General features: G+C 57.5%; 1 protein-coding gene across 5 annotated transcripts; it reads left to right on the top strand.

Moving 5' to 3' along the window:
• The first annotated feature begins 1603 nt into the window (after positions 1-1603).
• Mdfi (MyoD family inhibitor) lies at positions 1604-16816 on the top strand. 5 transcript variants are annotated; one of them, XM_047558694.1, is made up of 5 exons: positions 1604-1754; positions 3272-3358; positions 10513-10690; positions 13379-13603; positions 16025-16816. In XM_047558694.1, exons 2-5 carry the CDS (start codon positions 3329-3331, stop codon positions 16279-16281), a joined length of 690 nt encoding a protein of 229 aa, XP_047414650.1. In that variant the 5' UTR covers positions 1604-1754; positions 3272-3328; the 3' UTR covers positions 16282-16816. The 5 variants fall into 5 exon arrangements, with proteins under 5 accessions (XP_047414650.1, XP_047414647.1, XP_047414649.1 ...); XM_047558691.1 differs by having other exon boundaries at positions 10508-10690; XM_047558693.1 differs by lacking the exon at positions 1604-1754 and adding an exon at positions 2968-3145.
• The last annotated feature ends 304 nt before the right edge of the window (positions 16817-17120 follow it).

Below are 17120 nucleotides of genomic sequence, written 5' to 3'. Positions count from 1 at the left end.
ACGAAGGCTGCTATAAGGACTCTGCCTTTCACTCTAACCTGCTCAGTGGGCTCCAGGACTGCTCCATCTGGGTGTGGGTGCAGAGGGATAAGGTACCAGGAGCATGCATCTGTGACCTCCTCTCATTAACCCAGGCATTCTGGCCAGGTCCCTCAGGAAGAGACAACAGCAGGGCAGGGACTAGTGCAGCATATAAAATCAGGGGTAAGGGAGGCACTTGGCTCAGGCACAAAACTTAAGGTTGAAAAACTCAGTCATTAAGAAAAAAAAAAAAAAAGCAGTATTTTTCTGCAATATATTTAAAATCAAAATCAATGCAAAAAAGTCCATGATGAACAAAATGCCAAGTTTTTGGTGGAATTTGAAACCAGGGCTGCCCTACTACTGAGCCACATCCCCAGAACTTTTTATTTTTTATTTTGAGACAGGGTCTTTTGCTAAATTGCCAAGACTGGCCTCAAACTTGCAATCCTCCTGCCTTAGCCTCCTAAGTCCCTGGGATTACAGGTGTGGCCACCACAGTTCATCCAGTCCTGATGTGTGTATTTTTTTTTAATTGCTTTAAAATATTATGTATCTTGCCTGGCATGGTGGCCCACACCTGTAATCCCACCAGTTTGGGAAGCCAAGGCAGGAGGATCCCAAATTCCAGGCCAGCCTCAGCAACTTAGTGAGACTCTAAGTAGTTTAGTGAGACTCTGTCTCAAAATAAAGAATAAAAAATAAAAGGGCTGGAGATGTGGCTCAGTGGTTAAGTGCCCCTGGGTTCAATCCCTGGTGCCAAAAATGAAAATTAAAAATTAAATAAAATATTAAGTATCTTGGCACCCTTTAGGTTTTGCATGCCACCCTTACTTTCATTACCCCAATCCTGGATAACAATGAAGACTGGGTTACAGTCTGAGGGCACAATGGCTCATCCCTCCTGCGGCTCAGAAAAGGACTTTCTCAGAAAAACACGGATGTTGGGGAGCTGGGATTTGAGCTCTAGTTCCATGCCAAAACCCTATGCTTTGTGCTCTGTTCTAAAATGCCGATTTTCATGAGTGCTGATTTTGAAAAAACTTTTTATTCATGCCCAAAGTTCATTTAACTTAAATATTCAGCTTGCTGAATCCTTGCACACTGAGCACACCTGTGTAATCAGCATAGGGGATTAAAATAAAAATATATTTTACATTTCCAACACAACAGACATTTAGTACTGGGTCAGATGCAGAGGGCTTTTGGGATCACGCAAGTGACTTCGGAACAATAAGGCTCCAAGGTCTGAGCTGACACAGAGTTTAGGGGCCCTGAAGTGGGGCTGAGAATCTAAGGGAGGGATGGGTAGTACTGAGGTCGGCGGTTGGGGAGAGGGCAGAGAGAGAGCATGGGGCTGTCCTTGGAGGCGGGCGGGGCCCGGCCCGGGGGCCCAGGTAAGTCGGTAAGAATGCTGCCAAGCCCTGGCGCGGGCGGGGCCCGGTGACTCAGCTCGTGCCAGGAAAGGGTAGTGCACCAGGCTCTCCAACACTCCCAGACAGCAGCCTGATCCGGATCGGTACCCGGTGCGCCAGGCCAGGTCCCGGCAGAGAGCAGTCAGTCCTTGAGGGCGGGACCCCACCTCCCCGCCCACCCCGCCCGCCCCGCCTCCCTCCCGGCCGCAGCCACCCGGGCCCCGCGGGGACGTGGCCGCGGGTGGCTAGAGCGCTGCTGGCGCCGTGGGGGCCACCCCAGTTCTGGCCCCGACGGCGCCGTGAGGACCTGCGAGCGCCGTAAGTAGCAATTTCAAGGACTGGGGGGAGACCAAAGAGAAGCTCCCGAGTCCCTGGCCCGGCTCTCGCAGTCCCAGCTCCCCGCTTCCAATCCTGGTTGTAAAGCGGGGCCAGGAGAGGAGGCCTGGCGCCGCCGCCTCCTTCCTAATTGCTCACTGGCCCTGGTGGTGGAGCCCAAACGCGGGTCCCAGGCAGCCCACAAGTGCGGCCGAGACGCTATCACGGCAGCGGGCCGTCCCACCTGAGGATCATCCCATGGGCCCGCCCAGCCGCACCTGGCAGGTCACAGCCACGGATCTCAGGGATCGGGGCCCGGGGTCACCACGAGGGTCCCTGCACCCTCTCCGACTTGCCTGGCGGCGGCTCCTTCCTACCACCAGGACTCACAATTCCAGATGTGCTCTCGACTGGCCCTGCTGGAAGGGGCTCCCTCCCTCCCCTTTCTGCACGTACCCTCGTCTGAGAAGGCCTGGAGTTTCAGCCTGGAGCCCAAAGAAGGGCTGAAGTCTGAGAACCTCTTTTTGCCTCTAAAGTCGGTTTTCCGGCACGAATTCCCACGCCCTGCTGCTAGGGGTGGGGGCTTAGCGATGCTAACCCAGGGCTGCTACAGGACAGGGGAGGTTGGGCAGTCACTAGCCGGATTTCCCGGAGGGACAACTTCTAGCGAGTTGGGCTTGTGGTCCTTGAGCCCCAGACCCAAAGCACCCAGCTTTGGGCCCAGAGCCGAGACCGAAGTGAGTGGGCAAAGGGTGCCTGAGGAACTGATCGCTTCCACCTTTGGGATGACAAAGTTTGGGGACTGAAATTATTCAAACCATTGGCCTGAGGTGGTTGTGGTTTCTCTCTCTTACTGTCTCTCTTTCTCCTGATTTTCTGCAAACTTCTACAGAATTTGGGACCGAAGGAAAACGCGCGGCCCCTTGTGCAGCCAACCGGGCCCTGGGCCTCGCGGGGCGGAGATTTGGGGAAACTGGGGCCCGGCTCTGAGCCCAGGGAGGAAACGAGCCGAGTCGGCTTCCTGTGGGGGCTCGGGCCTCGGGCGCCCCGCGGACAGACGTGTCCGGCAGGGCAGCGGCGAGCTCCGTGCGGGGGAGGGGACGTGGTGTGTGGGGGGTGCGGCGGCGGAGGCCAGGAGGGGGCGGGGCCAGGGTGGGCCCGGGAAGAGGGGAGGGGAGAAGAGACGGGAGGAGCGAGGGGGCTGGAGCCAGAGAAGGAAGAAGGAAGGGGGCGAGCGGCGGGAGCTGGCGCCGAAATGCGAGAAAGCAGCGAGTGAGAGGGGAGGGGGCGCCGGGCGAGACCGCGGAGCCCAGTGGCCCCCAACCCGGCGCCCGCTGCAGGCGCGCATGGCGGGCGGGGCGTGCTGATCCCGGCTGGGCAAGAGTAGCGTACCAGTGAGTCGGTGGCCCAGCGGGTTGGCCCCCAGGCGCGCGTCTGAGCTGGGTCACCCCTTGCCTGTCCCCCATTCCCCGCACGATCGGAAGAGGTCGACCCCGCCCTCTAAGCCCTGTTTTCCTCAGGTCCCGGGCCAATGTCCCAGGTGAACGGCCAGCACCCTTCTCGCTGCGACGCGCCCCATGGAGCCCCCAACGCAGCCCCGGATCCAGGTAACCTGGAATGTTGAGCGAAGCTGGACGGGAACAGGGCAGGCTGGTGGGAAGCAGTTCTCTTCCTCCTAAGTCCCCAGGAGACGGCTCTGGGGAGTTTGGATGGGGGTGGGGCGAGAATCTGGGTACTGGGAACCTGGTCCAAGGAGAGTAGAGGGCTGGGGTGAAGAGGCAGGGCCCCGAACAGAGGCGGCGGCTGCGCCAAGTTGGCTCCGATTCTCGCGGCCCCACCACCAGACACAGACACACACACGGTGGTGTCTGTCCGTCCGTCTGGGATTTGTGTCCCAACCGTTTCTGCCCAGTGTGTAAATATTTATGGGGGCCTTGGGCGGGCGCGGGGGTGTGTGTCTGGGCTCTTCTCTCCTTCCCTTCCCCCAGCCCAACCAGCGCTGAGCGCTTCCCGAAAACTTTTGTCTGCCACGAGCGGCTGCAGGACCCGGCCCCTCCCCTCCTAGCCATCTCGTCTCTCTCGCTTTCCTTGCCTCCCCATGGCCAGTCCCCACCGCCCCTACCCTGTAGTCACGCGCGCACACACACACACACACACACACACACACACACACACACAGTGTCAACAACCTCCAGAGATGCCCTTCCCCCCTCATGGAGTCCAATCTACCCATCCCACTGGGGCAGGAGCCTCCCAACCCAGCAAGAAGGGTTTGCGACTCCCTGCGGGGATCTGGGCTGGGGTCCTGCAGGGGTGGCTCCCAGTAACTACCCCTTACTGTACAGGTGCCTCCCTGAGGCTCGCAATGAATGTCAGGGTCTTGAAGAAGTGAGGGACTTCTGGATTTCAGGGACAGGGTGTGGGATGCAGAAGCGCAGTGCAGATTTCATGACTTGAGCCCCTCCTCTGTTAGTCTGTAGCTCTGCCTTCCGGCCACGCATGCAGCCCACCCGGCTTTCTTTTCCTGTTTGACTCTGAATAATGAGGGTCTGCTCCTGCCTCCAACTCTGACTTCCTGCGGTGACCTCCTCTGATCTCAGCCTCTACATCTACCCACAGGGTCTTGTCTGCCAGTTTGGAGAGGAGAGTCTCAGTTTATTGCCTAGTGTGGACCCCACAGCTATGGAGGTGGGGATCTCTCTCCTAAACCAGAGTGAGGACACTTGGGAGATGTCTGGCCAGTAGCCAGCTGCACAGAGATGAGACCAATGTGCCTGCCACCCATTTTCACTAGCCTGGAGTCCCTGCTCTTGCTATGAGGCCCCTGGAGCAGGAACTTTGACTTCTTGGGACTAAACCAGGTCAAGAATTAGGCTCCTGCTAGGGGCAATGGCTCATGCCTGATCCCAGCAACTTGGGAGGCTGAGGCAGGACGATCACAAATTTGAGGCCAGCCTCAGCAACTTAGTGAGACCCTGTATCAAAATAAAAAATAAAAAGGGTTGGAGCTGTAACTCCAGTACCCCTGGGTTCAATTTCTATTAAATCTCTCTCTCTCTCACTCACACGCGCGCGTGCACACACACGCACACACACACACACACGAAGAAGAAAAAGAAGAAGAAGAACAACAACAACAACAACTGGGCTTCTTCAACCTGGAGGGAGAACTAGGGGCAGAGGCTGGGAAGTCTTTGTGCCTGGGAAGCTTCTCTGTCCCTTTCAGCCTCTCTCTTCTTCTCTTCCTCAGCCTCCTGCCTCCTCCCATCCCCTGCTTTCTTCCTCACCTTATCCATTTTCTGTGCTCTTCTCTACTCCCTCCTCCAAGAGTCCCTTCCTTGTCTGACCTGTTCCGAGCCCAGCAGCAGAAGCTGAGGCTAAATGTGCTCAAGACAGGCGCCGGGGTCCAAGGTGGGAAACTGGAAGGGTTAAATCCTGGGCTGTAATTTGAGGCCCCCCAGTGCCCCAGGAAGCCCCCTCCCCAGCCTGGACTGGGCCAGACAATGTGGCTTTCATAACAGGAGGCCTTGCTCGGCTGCTGCCTTGGGAGAATGAGCTTGCTGCCCAGGAAGCCCAAACCGCAGGAGACCCAGCCAAAACCCCACAGTGCCTGCATCTGAGACCAGGACCCGCTCAGCTCCCTGCTCCCACTCCCAAGCACCCACAGAAGAGCAAGGCCATCGCACTGCCCGTAGGGGCCCTGCTGGCAGCGCAGCCTGGGAGCAAGTTGGCCCCTTCCCTCAGCCGCCCAAGACGCAGACAGGGCACAAGGGACGCAGGGCAGCTCTGGTTGGGGCAGGTGGCCAAGCCCTCACACCCTTGGCTTCCCCGATGGCCTCTTCCCCACCCATCCCTGACGGCCTCCAGAGCCTGGCTCCCTAACTCACAAGCGGATTTCTGCCTGGCACTGGGGCGTCACATTCCTGTACATGCTTCTAAATTGAATTTCCTGGGGAATTGGAACCTTTGGACCTAAAATAAAACCAACAGACCCAGCCTAACTGGCAGCTCAGGCCCTCTCCAGTCCTCGGCTTGGTGACCTGAGACTGTGACTAGGGGATTCGCATTTACCACGTGTGCATCAGTGGAGTCCATTGTCTCCCGCCTTCTTGGGGTTCAAGGATAGATGCCTCCCCAAATCCTCAGTGCTGTCTCTTTCTCTCTTCTTCCCCTGACTTGGGGCATTCTGAACCTCAGATCTCAGCACTCACCCACGGGCTTGTGCTGAGGGCCTGCTGAGGAGGTCAGGTGAAGGCAGGAGACATCACCCCAGGGGAGGAAGCAGGGAAGTCTCAGTCTCTATAGGAAGACGAACAAGTTGTGATTCACAAGAGGGGACACAGGTGCCAACTTCTTAGCAACCAGACCACTTAAAGGAGGAACTCCTGGCTCAGGGAGGAGAGGCTTTCTGGAGGAAGAGATGGGGGGCTCCTTCTGAGTCAGGAAGGCTGGGCTAGGTTTGGCGAGTGGTTCAGAGGAACAATATAAGCATAGCTGGATTGATCAGGAGGCCAGGTGATGGCCCAGGGCTGTGGACAGGTCAGTCTGCCTGGAACATGGGACCCTTGAACATTGATTCCACTGAAGATGTCAACTGAGGGCTTGAGTGGCAGACCAAGGAGAGACTGAAGTGTGGAGTTCCAGTCGCCACTTTGATCAGAAGAGGTCCTGGTCTTTCTCTCCAGATATGGTCAGAGATCCAAGGGAGAAGCCCAGATCCCTTATCCACAAAGACAAGGGAGGGGTCTGGACCTGAGGGACCAGGTGTTGGAGCTCTGGAACATGGGCTGCTCTCTGCACCAGTCTCCCTGGGCACTATCCAGGTTTGGGGTGAGTCCATCCCAGGTGGAAGAGGTCCCCCTGTTCCTTCTTGGCCTAGGACCACCCCTCGACTTCGTGGACAGCAAGCAGAGGGAGCCTCTCAGCCTTGCGTCTTGGGTTTATGGATTTAAACACGGCTCTTCCACCTGCTTTTGGGGATGGGCAGTGCTCTATCAAAGAGGCTGTTGCCTTTTTCCATTTCCCTATTGCGGGTAGGGACTCTTGGAGGGAGGGGTGCAGAGTTGGGGGCTTCTGCTCAAAGATGCCACCAGCATGTTTGAGCCCACTGTGCAAATTAGAGGCAGCTCTCTAGTCAGGTAAGCCACTGGGGGAGCAAATGGCACATTCTAGGAGGATGGGGCTGTGACCAGGGACCTCGGCACCTTCCACGCACCCCTCTGGCCGGTGTGAATTGCAGTCCACACGCCGGCCCCTCTTGGCCTCTCCTGGCCCCTTCCCTCCATCTGCTCCACTTACACCCTGCAGGACAGAGCCATTCTCCCCTCTGCGACTAGACAGTGTTGCCTCTTGGTCGTGAAAGGAAAACTGGGCTCTTGGGCCTCTTAATGTGCGAACTATGGACTCCACCTCTGATCTGGCTTTTCTGCTCCGTCTGTTCCAAGCAAGCACTGTCCTCTGACAATGTCTGGGCGCTCTGAGACACTGTTTTCTTGGCAGGCTGGGACTTCCTGCAGCATCTTCTTCCTTCTGATTCTGCTTGTTTGTCACCGGACATGTGGTCGAGTCCCCTCTTCTTCTCTTGATGTGCTGAGTCCCTCTTGCCACCTTCCTGGCTCTAGGTCTGTCTCTCTGTGTGACCAGGTCAAGACCACTGGATGTGATTTTCTTCCCGACCTCATTGTCCTCTCAGCTCTAAGGATCACTCCAGAATGGCAGGCTTCCTGCAGCACTGGCCACCTGAGACCTTGGTCGGAGTTCTTGATAATTCCCAATTCCTGCCGGATACAAGGTTTCCAGTCCTGGAGGTGACAGTTAGGAGAGTAGAGGGAGTTGGGCACGTTGGAGGACGATGGAGCCGGGGACTCCAGTCTCCTCAAACTCTCTCTGGTCTTCCTTCCTCTGTAACCGTGGGGGCCAATAAATCTTCGCCGTCTACCCCAGGACTGACGGTATCACCCCCTATGCACCCTGGTGACCTCAGGAGAAAGCCGGGGAAGTGACATAGGCCTGCTGTCTCCAGCTGTTGTTCTAGACTAACCAGCCTCATCTCATTCTTGCTGTGGCTGCTCACTCTGGGATCTTGGTTCCTGCTTCTCTTCTTGAAATCCCCCTTCTATACTGAAGATCGCTGGAGACTTGGTGTGGGTATGCCTTCTCTGGGAAGCTTGGACACACACACCTGGACTAGGTGCCCATGTTTTGTACCTCCTCGATTCTAATCAATGCCCCTGCAACTCTTGCCCCTAGGTGTTTGTGACAGCCCCACCCCACTGTGACAGAGAACTCCTGTGGCAGTGACCTGGTGCTTCTTGTTCTGGGACACACAGTGCTTGATATTTCTAGATACTGTGTGGGTGCTTAATAAACAGTAAACCAAACAGCACAGGCAGGAAGGGAGGAAGGAATGAAGGGAAGAAGGAAGGAAAAGGGAGGGAGGATAGGAGGGAAGGAAAGGAGGGAGGGCAGGGGGTGGTGGGTGGAGGTGTTCTTGAACTACCCCTCATGATGGGCACAGCATGCATTTCATTTACTCTTGGGGCCCCTTGCTGTGCAAGGTAACTTAAATTCACTAACCTATCCAGTCTGGTAACTGGTACAAACCAGGACTTGAACCTTCTAGCTCCTTGCTCAGGTCTTTCCATGAGACCACATGGGAAAGTCAGGACCCCAGTTTAGGGCATGGGGTCGAGGCACGATCCTCTGGGGACCACGGTCTGGAGCTAAGCAGGTCCCTCCTTTCCTGAAAATTAGGACCCAAGCCTAGGCCTCGCTCCTCCGGGAGGCCTGTTCCTAGCCCTCAAGAGTGGCGTCTCAGCGTGTGTAGACCCGGCTCATGGCTGGGAGAGCTCCGTCTAGCAGGCAGTTTTTCCCCTTCAACTCTCATCTCTGCTTGCCTGTTCCCTCTTGTCCCAGCCCTGTGATCTTCCAAAAGCCATTTGGCTTCAGTAGAGTTAATCCGGATGGCAAGGGGGGCTCTCAGCAGGCCCAAGGAGCAGATGAGGCTGGAGAGAATCTAACCCTTGCCTCTCTGGAGCAGCTGTGGGTACCAGGAAGGCCCCCCGTGCACAGCTGTGCAGCCCTTTGGGAGTCGCAGGAGCCCAGGCCTCTCCCTCCTCCTGTCCCAGCTCCAGGCAGGGCCTGTGGTTTGCCTTGGGCAGGCGCAAGCATGCCCACTTGGGCTTGCTGTCCTTTGTGCTACCCTCATGGGCCTTTGGAACAAGGATTCCTCAGGGTCCCTGAGGCTCAGGCCCAGGGAGGAAGAGTGGCCTCTGGATTGTCCCCTTAGCCTGGTCCATCTCCCATCCCCTAGATCGGCATGCCCCAACCTTAATTGATCTTCTGAGTATCTGCTCTGTGTTCTCACCTCTCCCTTGCTCTTTCTCACTTGGAGACAGCTCAGAGAAAGACAGGCCTGTAATCCCCCCCTCTGTTCTCTGATTTCTTTTCAGCCTGCGAGGCCATTCTTCCCTCTCTCTGTCTGGGCGTCTCTGGGGTCTTCGTGGGTGTGTGTGGAAGGGCGTGTCTCTCACTCTGGGCTTCTCTGCCGGCCCCCTTCCTCTCTGTCCACTTGGTTGGCTGGGCTTCCCCCTTGCCCTTTTGATCTCCCCAAGTCTCTTGTTTCTTTGTCTCCTCTTTCTCTCCACCTGGTGTCTGAGTGGAGAGGTAGGCCGGGAGGCCCTGTCATCCCGACAGCCCTGCACGGGCCGGTCTGCTGAGCCTGGCCCTGTAATCGCTGCCGCCTGGGTCCTGGTCCCTGACCCCTGGCTTTGGTTCTCAGGCCTCTGTACCCAGTGGCTCTCTGTGTCCCGCCCCCATCCCACCCCCAACCTCTTCCCCTGGGCCCAGGGGCCCTGGCCCTGCTGCCTGGGGGGTTGTGGGTTTGAAGGTGGCTCCATTTCTGCATTCCACCCACCCTGCTCAGAGCCACTATAATTACACGCGGCTGCGGTTCACCTCTTCCCCAGCGCTCCTGGGCTGTGTCCTTGTCTCTCTTCCTGCCTGCCGCCCCTCCCTGCTCTTCACCCCCAGTTCCTCTCACTCCTCCTCCATGACCACCATCCTCTCTTGACCCAGTTTCTCAGTGTCTGTTCTCCGCACTCTCTCTGTGTCCCATTCCCTTCTCCTCCGGCTCCACCCCGTCCATCTTTATCTTTGTCACTGGCTTTTGTGCCATTGAGTTTCCTCCTGTCCAGGGCTGCCCAGATCTCCATGGCGCTGGCTTTCTGGCCCAATTCCCACCTTCAATGCTGTCTTCTTCTGCCTCTCCCGTCCCTTTTGTTCTCTTTTTTTGCAAATATAGTTTTTAGCTATAGGTGGACACAGTACCTTTGTTTTATTTTTACGTGGTGCTAAGGGTGGGCCCCAGGGCCTCACATGTGCTAGGTGAGCACGGTTCCCTAAGCCCCAGCCCCAGAGCCTTTGATTCTTGCTCTCTCCCTGTCTGTCCATGGTTGGCTGTGCGCTCCTGTGCCTGTGCTGTTTCTGCCCCTCCCGCCTCCCTTTATACCTCGATCCCTGGCCCCTGCTCCATGTGGACATGCCACACACACACAGGTGCCCGCCCTTGCTTGCTCATAGGTTGTGGTCTGTGAGTTCTCTCTTGGAGTCAGTTCCCTTGCCAGGTAGAGTAAGGGCTGGTTAATGGGGGACCGAGAAGCAGGCTCGCTGGGCGTGTGGAGCCTTGAGATGTGCCCCTGGCCAGGCAAACAGGAGGGAATCGGGGACTTGTACCTCAGTCATCTGCTTTTCCCTAGCTCAGACCCTGTCCCTCCTGCCTGGGCTGGAGGTAGTAGCAGGACCTGCTCATCCTGTGGAGGCAACGGCAGAGGAGGGCTCGCTGGAGGAGGCGGCACCTCCCATGCCCCAAGGCAATAGCCCTGGGGCTCCCCAGGTCCTGGACAGCACTGACCTCGATGTACCCACAGAAGCTGTGACGTGTGAGTTCAGGGGGCCCTTTGGGGTGGCAATGTGCAGGGGTTGACCTGAGAACCCAAGCCAGTTGGATTGTCAGAAATGCAGTGGGCTCCCAGGGCTGCCCCTCCGCGCCAGGACCTTGAGGGTGGCACTGTGGTAGCAGGACCTGTCGGGTGCTGCTGCTGTGTGTCTGTCGACGAAGACCTTCCTGCAGTGGTTATTAACCTGGGCTGTAGGCACGGTGGCTCTGGACATGAGGGAAGAGGCACCCTGGCCTCCGAGGGACAGCTGGGGGCCAGCCGGGTGGGAGCCAGAGCAGGACGCGACCCCGCCCTGCAGGGGATCCAGGGCTGGAAGGAAGGAGAGACGCACCCAATTGCTCTGGAGACAAAGGAACAGATTCAGCTCCATTCCCAGGCCTGGCTCAAGGTCTCCATGGAAATCCCAGGAGGGAGACAATTCTTCCCTTCACCTTCAGGAGCAGGGGAAGGGGCTGTGGGGATCTTTTTGTAAGAACTAAAGAAAATCCTCATCATCCATTTTCACTTTCCAATTTTCTTCCCTCAAATGAGCTCATGCAGTCTCTCAATCAACCTGTAGTGAGGCAGGGGGAGAGCTGTTGTTGCCAAGCCCATTTTACAGATGATGAAACTGAGGCACAGAGAACCAATCATCCTGGTCATGAGCTGGTCTGTGCTCTTTGCTGTGCTGCCCACCCGGCCAGGGCATCTGGGGCTAAGCTGGACTCCCTGGAAGTTAGGCTACTGAATCCTGCTAGCACAGCGCCCTCAGCCTCCTCCAGACACACCCACCAGCAGAATTGAGAGAAGGAGGTCAGGGCCGAGGCCACAGAGGAGGGGGCCGGGTGGGAGTGGGACAGACACGCCTGTGTCTGTGGCCCCAGTGTTTGCTCTGTGACTCAGCCCCCACCCCGCCCCCACGCCACCCCCAGCCAAGGCCACAGGCAGGCTCTGTCTGCCCACACCTCCCAGGGCCCTCAGCTCACCATGCTCTCCCGCCCTCTGGCCGCTGTGCCTGTGTTTAGGCAGCAGGGCAAGGGGCACTGAAGCTGGCCAAGGACTCATCCCAGCCACCCTCAGTGGAGCCAGGATGACTCAGAACCAGCCACTTCCCATGGCCTTGCCACTGTTTACCCAGATGCCAGCTCCTGCCACATGGTTGGCCAGAGGCTCCCGGCCTGGAACCTCTGCAGAGCCTGCCTGCTGTCCTCCCCCTGTGCCCCACTTTGCCCTTGGCTCCTTTCTCCCAATCTCCAGGCCCCCACCCCCATTCCCTAGCTGTGGGAACTTTAGCGAGTTTTACCTTTTCTGGCCTCACTTTTCCCATCTGTGAAATGGGGCTAATGATAGATTTATCATAATGGTTAAGGCCAGACATGATTCTGGAAAGCTCTTTGTAGTGTACCTCAGACCCATAACTGCTCACAACACGTAAACTACGAGTTATGACAGCAGTTATTGTGTAACCCTAGCAGTTTGTTCCCCAGACCCTTGTCTCCCATCCTCTGCCCCCTTCTCGCCCTCTAACCCAGCTCCTAATCTCCAGGCTGACCCTACATCTGAGACTTACTAGCTGTGTGACCTTGGGCAACTTACTGTACCTCTCTGGGATTCAGTGAGAATAATAAGCTAGTGCTCAGAGCAGAGGTTGGCACGCAGCAAGTGCTGTCTGTTCTCAGCGTTGTGACCTCCACTGTAAGTAGAAGGCCCAGCCCCTTCAGAACACGGAGGTCACATTTCCTCAGCATCTGCGGCCTCATGCATCTCCCTTCTGTGCAGCTCAGACACACAGCCTGGAGGGAGCTGGGGGTCCAGACCCATCTCCGAGAGACTGAAGTGCACCCCAGTTACCGAGGGCCCTGCTGGGGCTCCCAAAGCTCTCATGGCCCCTTCTCAGTCCTCCCCCCGTAACACACATGCCCCCATCATCCCCCAGGTGAGCATCCCCGGAGTGAGGTCCAGGAAGGACCAGGGGCTCAGTCGAGTCCCCGGGCCAGCTTCATTGTACCCCATTGACAAAGCTGAAGTTTGGCCTGCGATGGGGACCGGGGGTCCTGGCCTTGGGGCTTTCCCACCCGTTTCATCTTCCCAGACCCCAGGAGCCCGCAGAGGCGTGGGGGCGGGGCAGGGCGGCAGGGTCTGAGCTCAAGCAGGCGGGCTCGGGGGAAGGAGCAGGAGATAGAGGGGCTGCTCCGAGGAGCCCCTGGGTTCCAGGCCAGGCGTTCATCTCCAAACAGATGTTTCCAATAAATCACCCAGCGCACCAAGGGCGAAAACAGCTGGGGGCTGGGCAGAGGCCGAGGTGAAGGTTAACTGCTTCGCTGCTGTCCTCCCCAACCTCCGACCCCCACCCACTACCACCACCCTAGACAGACTCCCAGGGCCCGTGAGCAAGAGGATGGGGTTTCATGTGGCTAAGAAGGTGGGGTCTGGGCTCTGAGCCCCTCCTCTGGCCTTGCGCCCCTGCCTTTCTGGAATAGGCACTGGGCTAGGAAGGTGAGGACCTGAGCTCCAGGCTGCTGCTGTTTCGTGGTGTGGCTCTGAGCCTCAGTTTCCCTGTCTTCAGAAGACAAGTCTAACTCGGTCCCTTGGGGTACGTCTAAGAAAGAGGCAGGCAGGATTAGAGCAGAGCTCCCTGGGGGGACTGGAGGCCCCACCCCTCCTCATCGTCCTTTCTTCTCACCTCTCCAGGCCAGCCTCAGGGGAACCCCTTGGGCTGCACCCCTCTATTGTCGAATGGCTCCGGCCACCCCTCAGAACTGGGCAATGCCAAGCGTGCTGGGAATGGTGCTCTGGGTGGCCCCAAGGCTCACCGGAAGTTGCAGACGCACCCATCTCTGGCCAGCCAGGGCAGCAAGAAGAGCAAGGGCAGCACTAAATCATCCACCTCCCAGATCCCCCTCCAGGCGCAGGAAGGTGAGCGCCCCCATCCCCTCCCCCTGGGAAGCCTCCAAAACCCGGCTTCCCCAAAGCCTGATCCACAGCCAGAAGTGGCATCTTTGCCCCGTTGCTGGTTAGAAATAACCGCAGAACTCCTTGATCTCTGGGTGGGGCCCGGGAGCCCGGGTTCTCAGAAGCCCTTGAAGCCTGCTCAGGTCTGTGAACTTGCAAGGCACACCTGCTAGGTACAGTGAGGCTACCTGCGCTCTCAGAGCCAGCCAGCCCCTGCCCATCCCTGCCCTCTGGAATGGCTCCCACAAGGCATGGAACCGCCTGGGCTGATCCACTAAGCCACTGCATTCCTGGAATCCGAAATTTTCCTCCAAGGGCAGGTGGAACTCAGTGGTAGAGAACTTATGCACCAGACCCTGGGTTCAATCCCCAGCACCACAAAAATAGAAAAGGAAAAGAAACTTCCCCCAAGGAGTGGACCTCATGAAAAGCAGAACACTTCCCAGAGTAAAATGCAACTTGACCGGGGAGGTTGGAGGACCCAGATACGCTGCTGATCCTGCAACACAGAGATCCTCTGTGGCGCCACCCTGGCAGCCGGCTCCCCTGCCCCTCCTGGCACCGATTCAACACGGGAGACAGCTGCCTGTAGCTCAGTGGCTGCCTGACCTTCCCTTCGTACATGTTGGGAGACCCTGGCTTGGTCATGTGCAAACAGGATCCAACGTGCATGTTGGCACATATTGGGAAACCTTCCCGCCCCATGGAGTGTGCTGTGCCGATTGTCATATTTAGCGTGGCCTAGGCATCTGCTGTGTGCTGGGTACCCAGCCCACGTCCTCACACAGCATTCATAAGAGACACAGATGGATCATGTCACGATGCAACGAGTGCAATAATAAAGCTGTGCACAGAGGCTCATATTAGCATGGCACCCAGGCCAGCCCAGAACTCTGGGGAGGGGGACCTGGGCAGGCTCTGAAGGAGTCTGGGCAAGTCTTGAAGGCTGAGTTGGAGGAACTAGCCAGGGCGCTTTGGCACAGAGATGAGAAGTGGCTAGGGCAGTTGGGCTCAGGGATGAAGTTGAAGGTGAAAGGGAGGCTCTAGACAGGAAGGAGCTCTGGAAGGGCCTTGTCAACATCGTTGGACCTAGACTGTATCTGAAGGGCAGTAGGGAGCCATTGAGGGTTTTAAACAGGGTAATGACTCACTCGATTTGCATTTGAAACAAACTACCCTACCCAATTTGGAGATAGCTTCTAGACCTATGGAAGACCCTCCTCCCTCCCAGATAGTCCGCAATGGCCATCAGCAGTCCGGAGAGCTGGAAGGCCAGTAGCTGCATAGTCCAAGAGGCTGAAGCCCAGAACAAGAGGGATCAACAGTTCTACCCTAGTCTGAGACCAAAGGTTTCTGGAGAAACTCCCTGGAGAAACACTGGCAGAGTCCACTTTGGAAGAGTGAAGAAGCGAGAGTCCAATATCCTCAGGCGATTGCAGCCGCAATCAAGAACCGTTCAATAAGAGTGGAGCTTGCATCTGCCGCTGCTTCCTTGTTCTTCCAACTTCCATTGCATCCAAGCCACCATCCTATTGAATGGTGCTGCCCCCAAAGGGAGCTTCTCCACTTCAGTTGGTTATTCCACATGACAATCATTACTAGACACACCTTCACTGACCCACCCAGAAGCCTCTAAACACTGACATCTCTTAATCCAATCAAGTTGACAGTTCAGATTAACCATCACACTTAGTGTGGGCCTGGGTCCCCTGGGGCAGGGCTGGGCAGTGCTAGAGTGGGATGGGTTGCTATGGAATGGGGGTGATGGAAGCCCTCACCGAAAGCTGGCATTTGGGGAAAGAGGAGGTGGCTTTTTCTCCAAGTGGGGGAGCCATTAAATAGTTCTGAGCAGAGGAGGGACCTGATCCCTTGGAGGTTTTCAAAGCCTGGCTCTGAATGGACAGCAGGTTGGGGGAGGGGTGGCCAAGGGCAGGGAGTGGGGCTCTCGCAATGGTCCAGGAAAGGGCGGTAGGATTCTGGATGTGTTTTGGAAGTGACAGTTTCTCAGTGTCTCAGTTTTTTCATCTGTAGAGTGGGACTAATAACAGCTGCCACATCAGAGAGCTGTTGGAAGCTTCAAGGAATCTACCCCATTGGCAGCACTTGAGAGTGCCTGGAACACGTTAGCACTCTGCGCGTGTCAACCAAATACGCCGCGGGCTGCCTGGGCTGCCTGGGCCCCAGCGCCCACCCCGAGGCACTTCATGCTTCGCCTGAGGTCATTGCCTAGGACGAAACTGGCCTCCTCACGGTCACCCCTTCCCAGAGCTGTGGGGACCGACTACAGGGGCCCATGCAGCAGGCGCCCCACACCCCTGCCGCGGCGGCTGCTGCTGGCTGTCCTGCACCCCCGCCATTGACGCCTGCCCCTCCGCCTCCCCGCAGACTGCTGTGTCCACTGCGTCCTGTCCTGCCTGTTCTGTGAGTTCCTGACGCTGTGCAACATCGTCCTGGACTGCGCCACCTGCGGCTCCTGCAGCTCCGAGGACTCGTGCCTCTGCTGCTGCTGCTGTGGCTCCGGCGAGTGTGCAGACTGCGACCTGCCCTGCGACCTGGACTGTGGCATCCTGGACGCCTGCTGTGAGTCGGCTGACTGCCTGGAGATCTGCATGGAGTGCTGCGGGCTCTGCTTCTCCTCCTGACCCGCCTTCTCCAGGGCCTCCATAGCCCCTCCTCTCCCAGGCGCCAGCCCCAGCAGGAGACGGGCGGGTGCTCCCTGGGACCCCCTCAGCCAGGGAGCTGGGCCCACCACAGACAAGCCTGCCCTCCTTGCTTGCTACCAGGGCCCACAGTACCAAGGACCTGGTGGGAGGGGACGAGGGTGGGGGCCATTCTGGGACCAGCCTCCAGGGCTGCGGAACACTGTGAAAGTTAGAGGAGGGGGCAGGGGTGGGGGAGGGCGTGTGCCTCTCTACCTCTCTCGTCCTGGTGCCCACCTCTCCTGCCACCCCAGGCCTGGAGGACAGCAAAATGTGAAAAGAGACACCTGCCCCGCCCCAGCCAAGCCCCTCCCCGGATCCTCTCCTGGGCTTTGTCAGGGCCTCGCTCATGAAGTGACCCAAGAAGGCAGGCCTGGGCCTGGGGTCAGACGTGGGGGGGCAGTACAGAAAAGACTGGAAGGGGAGCGGGAGGGTCTGTTCTGTTCGTTGCTGTAAATACAGATATTCGTCCGCTCTGCTTTCCTCAGGACTCATGACTAATTTCCATGGACCATTATGCTCAAAAGCAACACTCCCTTTAACCCCCTAAAAGCACCTCACTGGGCGACCCTTTCCTGCCCTTTTTCCTTCTCCCCCATTTGTGCTACCCCAAGAGAGGGAGGGAAGGAGGGGTGCCTACTTTCACCCCCTCTTCCTACCAAAGGGCAGCGGAAGCCCAGACAGGGAAGAGTTAACCTTGGCATAGGATTAATTAACAGCAGATGTGTTCGGGTTTTGATTAATCAATCTCCTACTGACTCCAGCTGCTCCAAGCTCTTCCC

The sequence above is a fragment of the Sciurus carolinensis genome, chromosome 7 (assembly GCF_902686445.1).
Source record: "Sciurus carolinensis chromosome 7, mSciCar1.2, whole genome shotgun sequence".
In the NCBI taxonomy this organism is placed as follows: Eukaryota; Metazoa; Chordata; class Mammalia; order Rodentia; family Sciuridae; genus Sciurus; species Sciurus carolinensis.
This window is presented reverse-complemented; position numbering and strand designations above follow the sequence as displayed.

Excerpts from the sequence above, each read along its gene's own strand:
- Mdfi (XM_047558691.1), top strand. The coding sequence starts at position 3,283 with ATGTCCCAGGTGAACGGCCAGCACCCTTCTCGCTGCGACGCGCCCCAT. Across the intron at positions 3,359-10,507 it reads CAACGCAGCCCCGGATCCAG|CTCAGACCCTGTCCCTCCTG; the intron begins GTAACCTGGAAT and ends GCTTTTCCCTAG. Across the intron at positions 13,604-16,024 it reads CCCCCTCCAGGCGCAGGAAG|ACTGCTGTGTCCACTGCGTC; the intron begins GTGAGCGCCCCC and ends GCCTCCCCGCAG.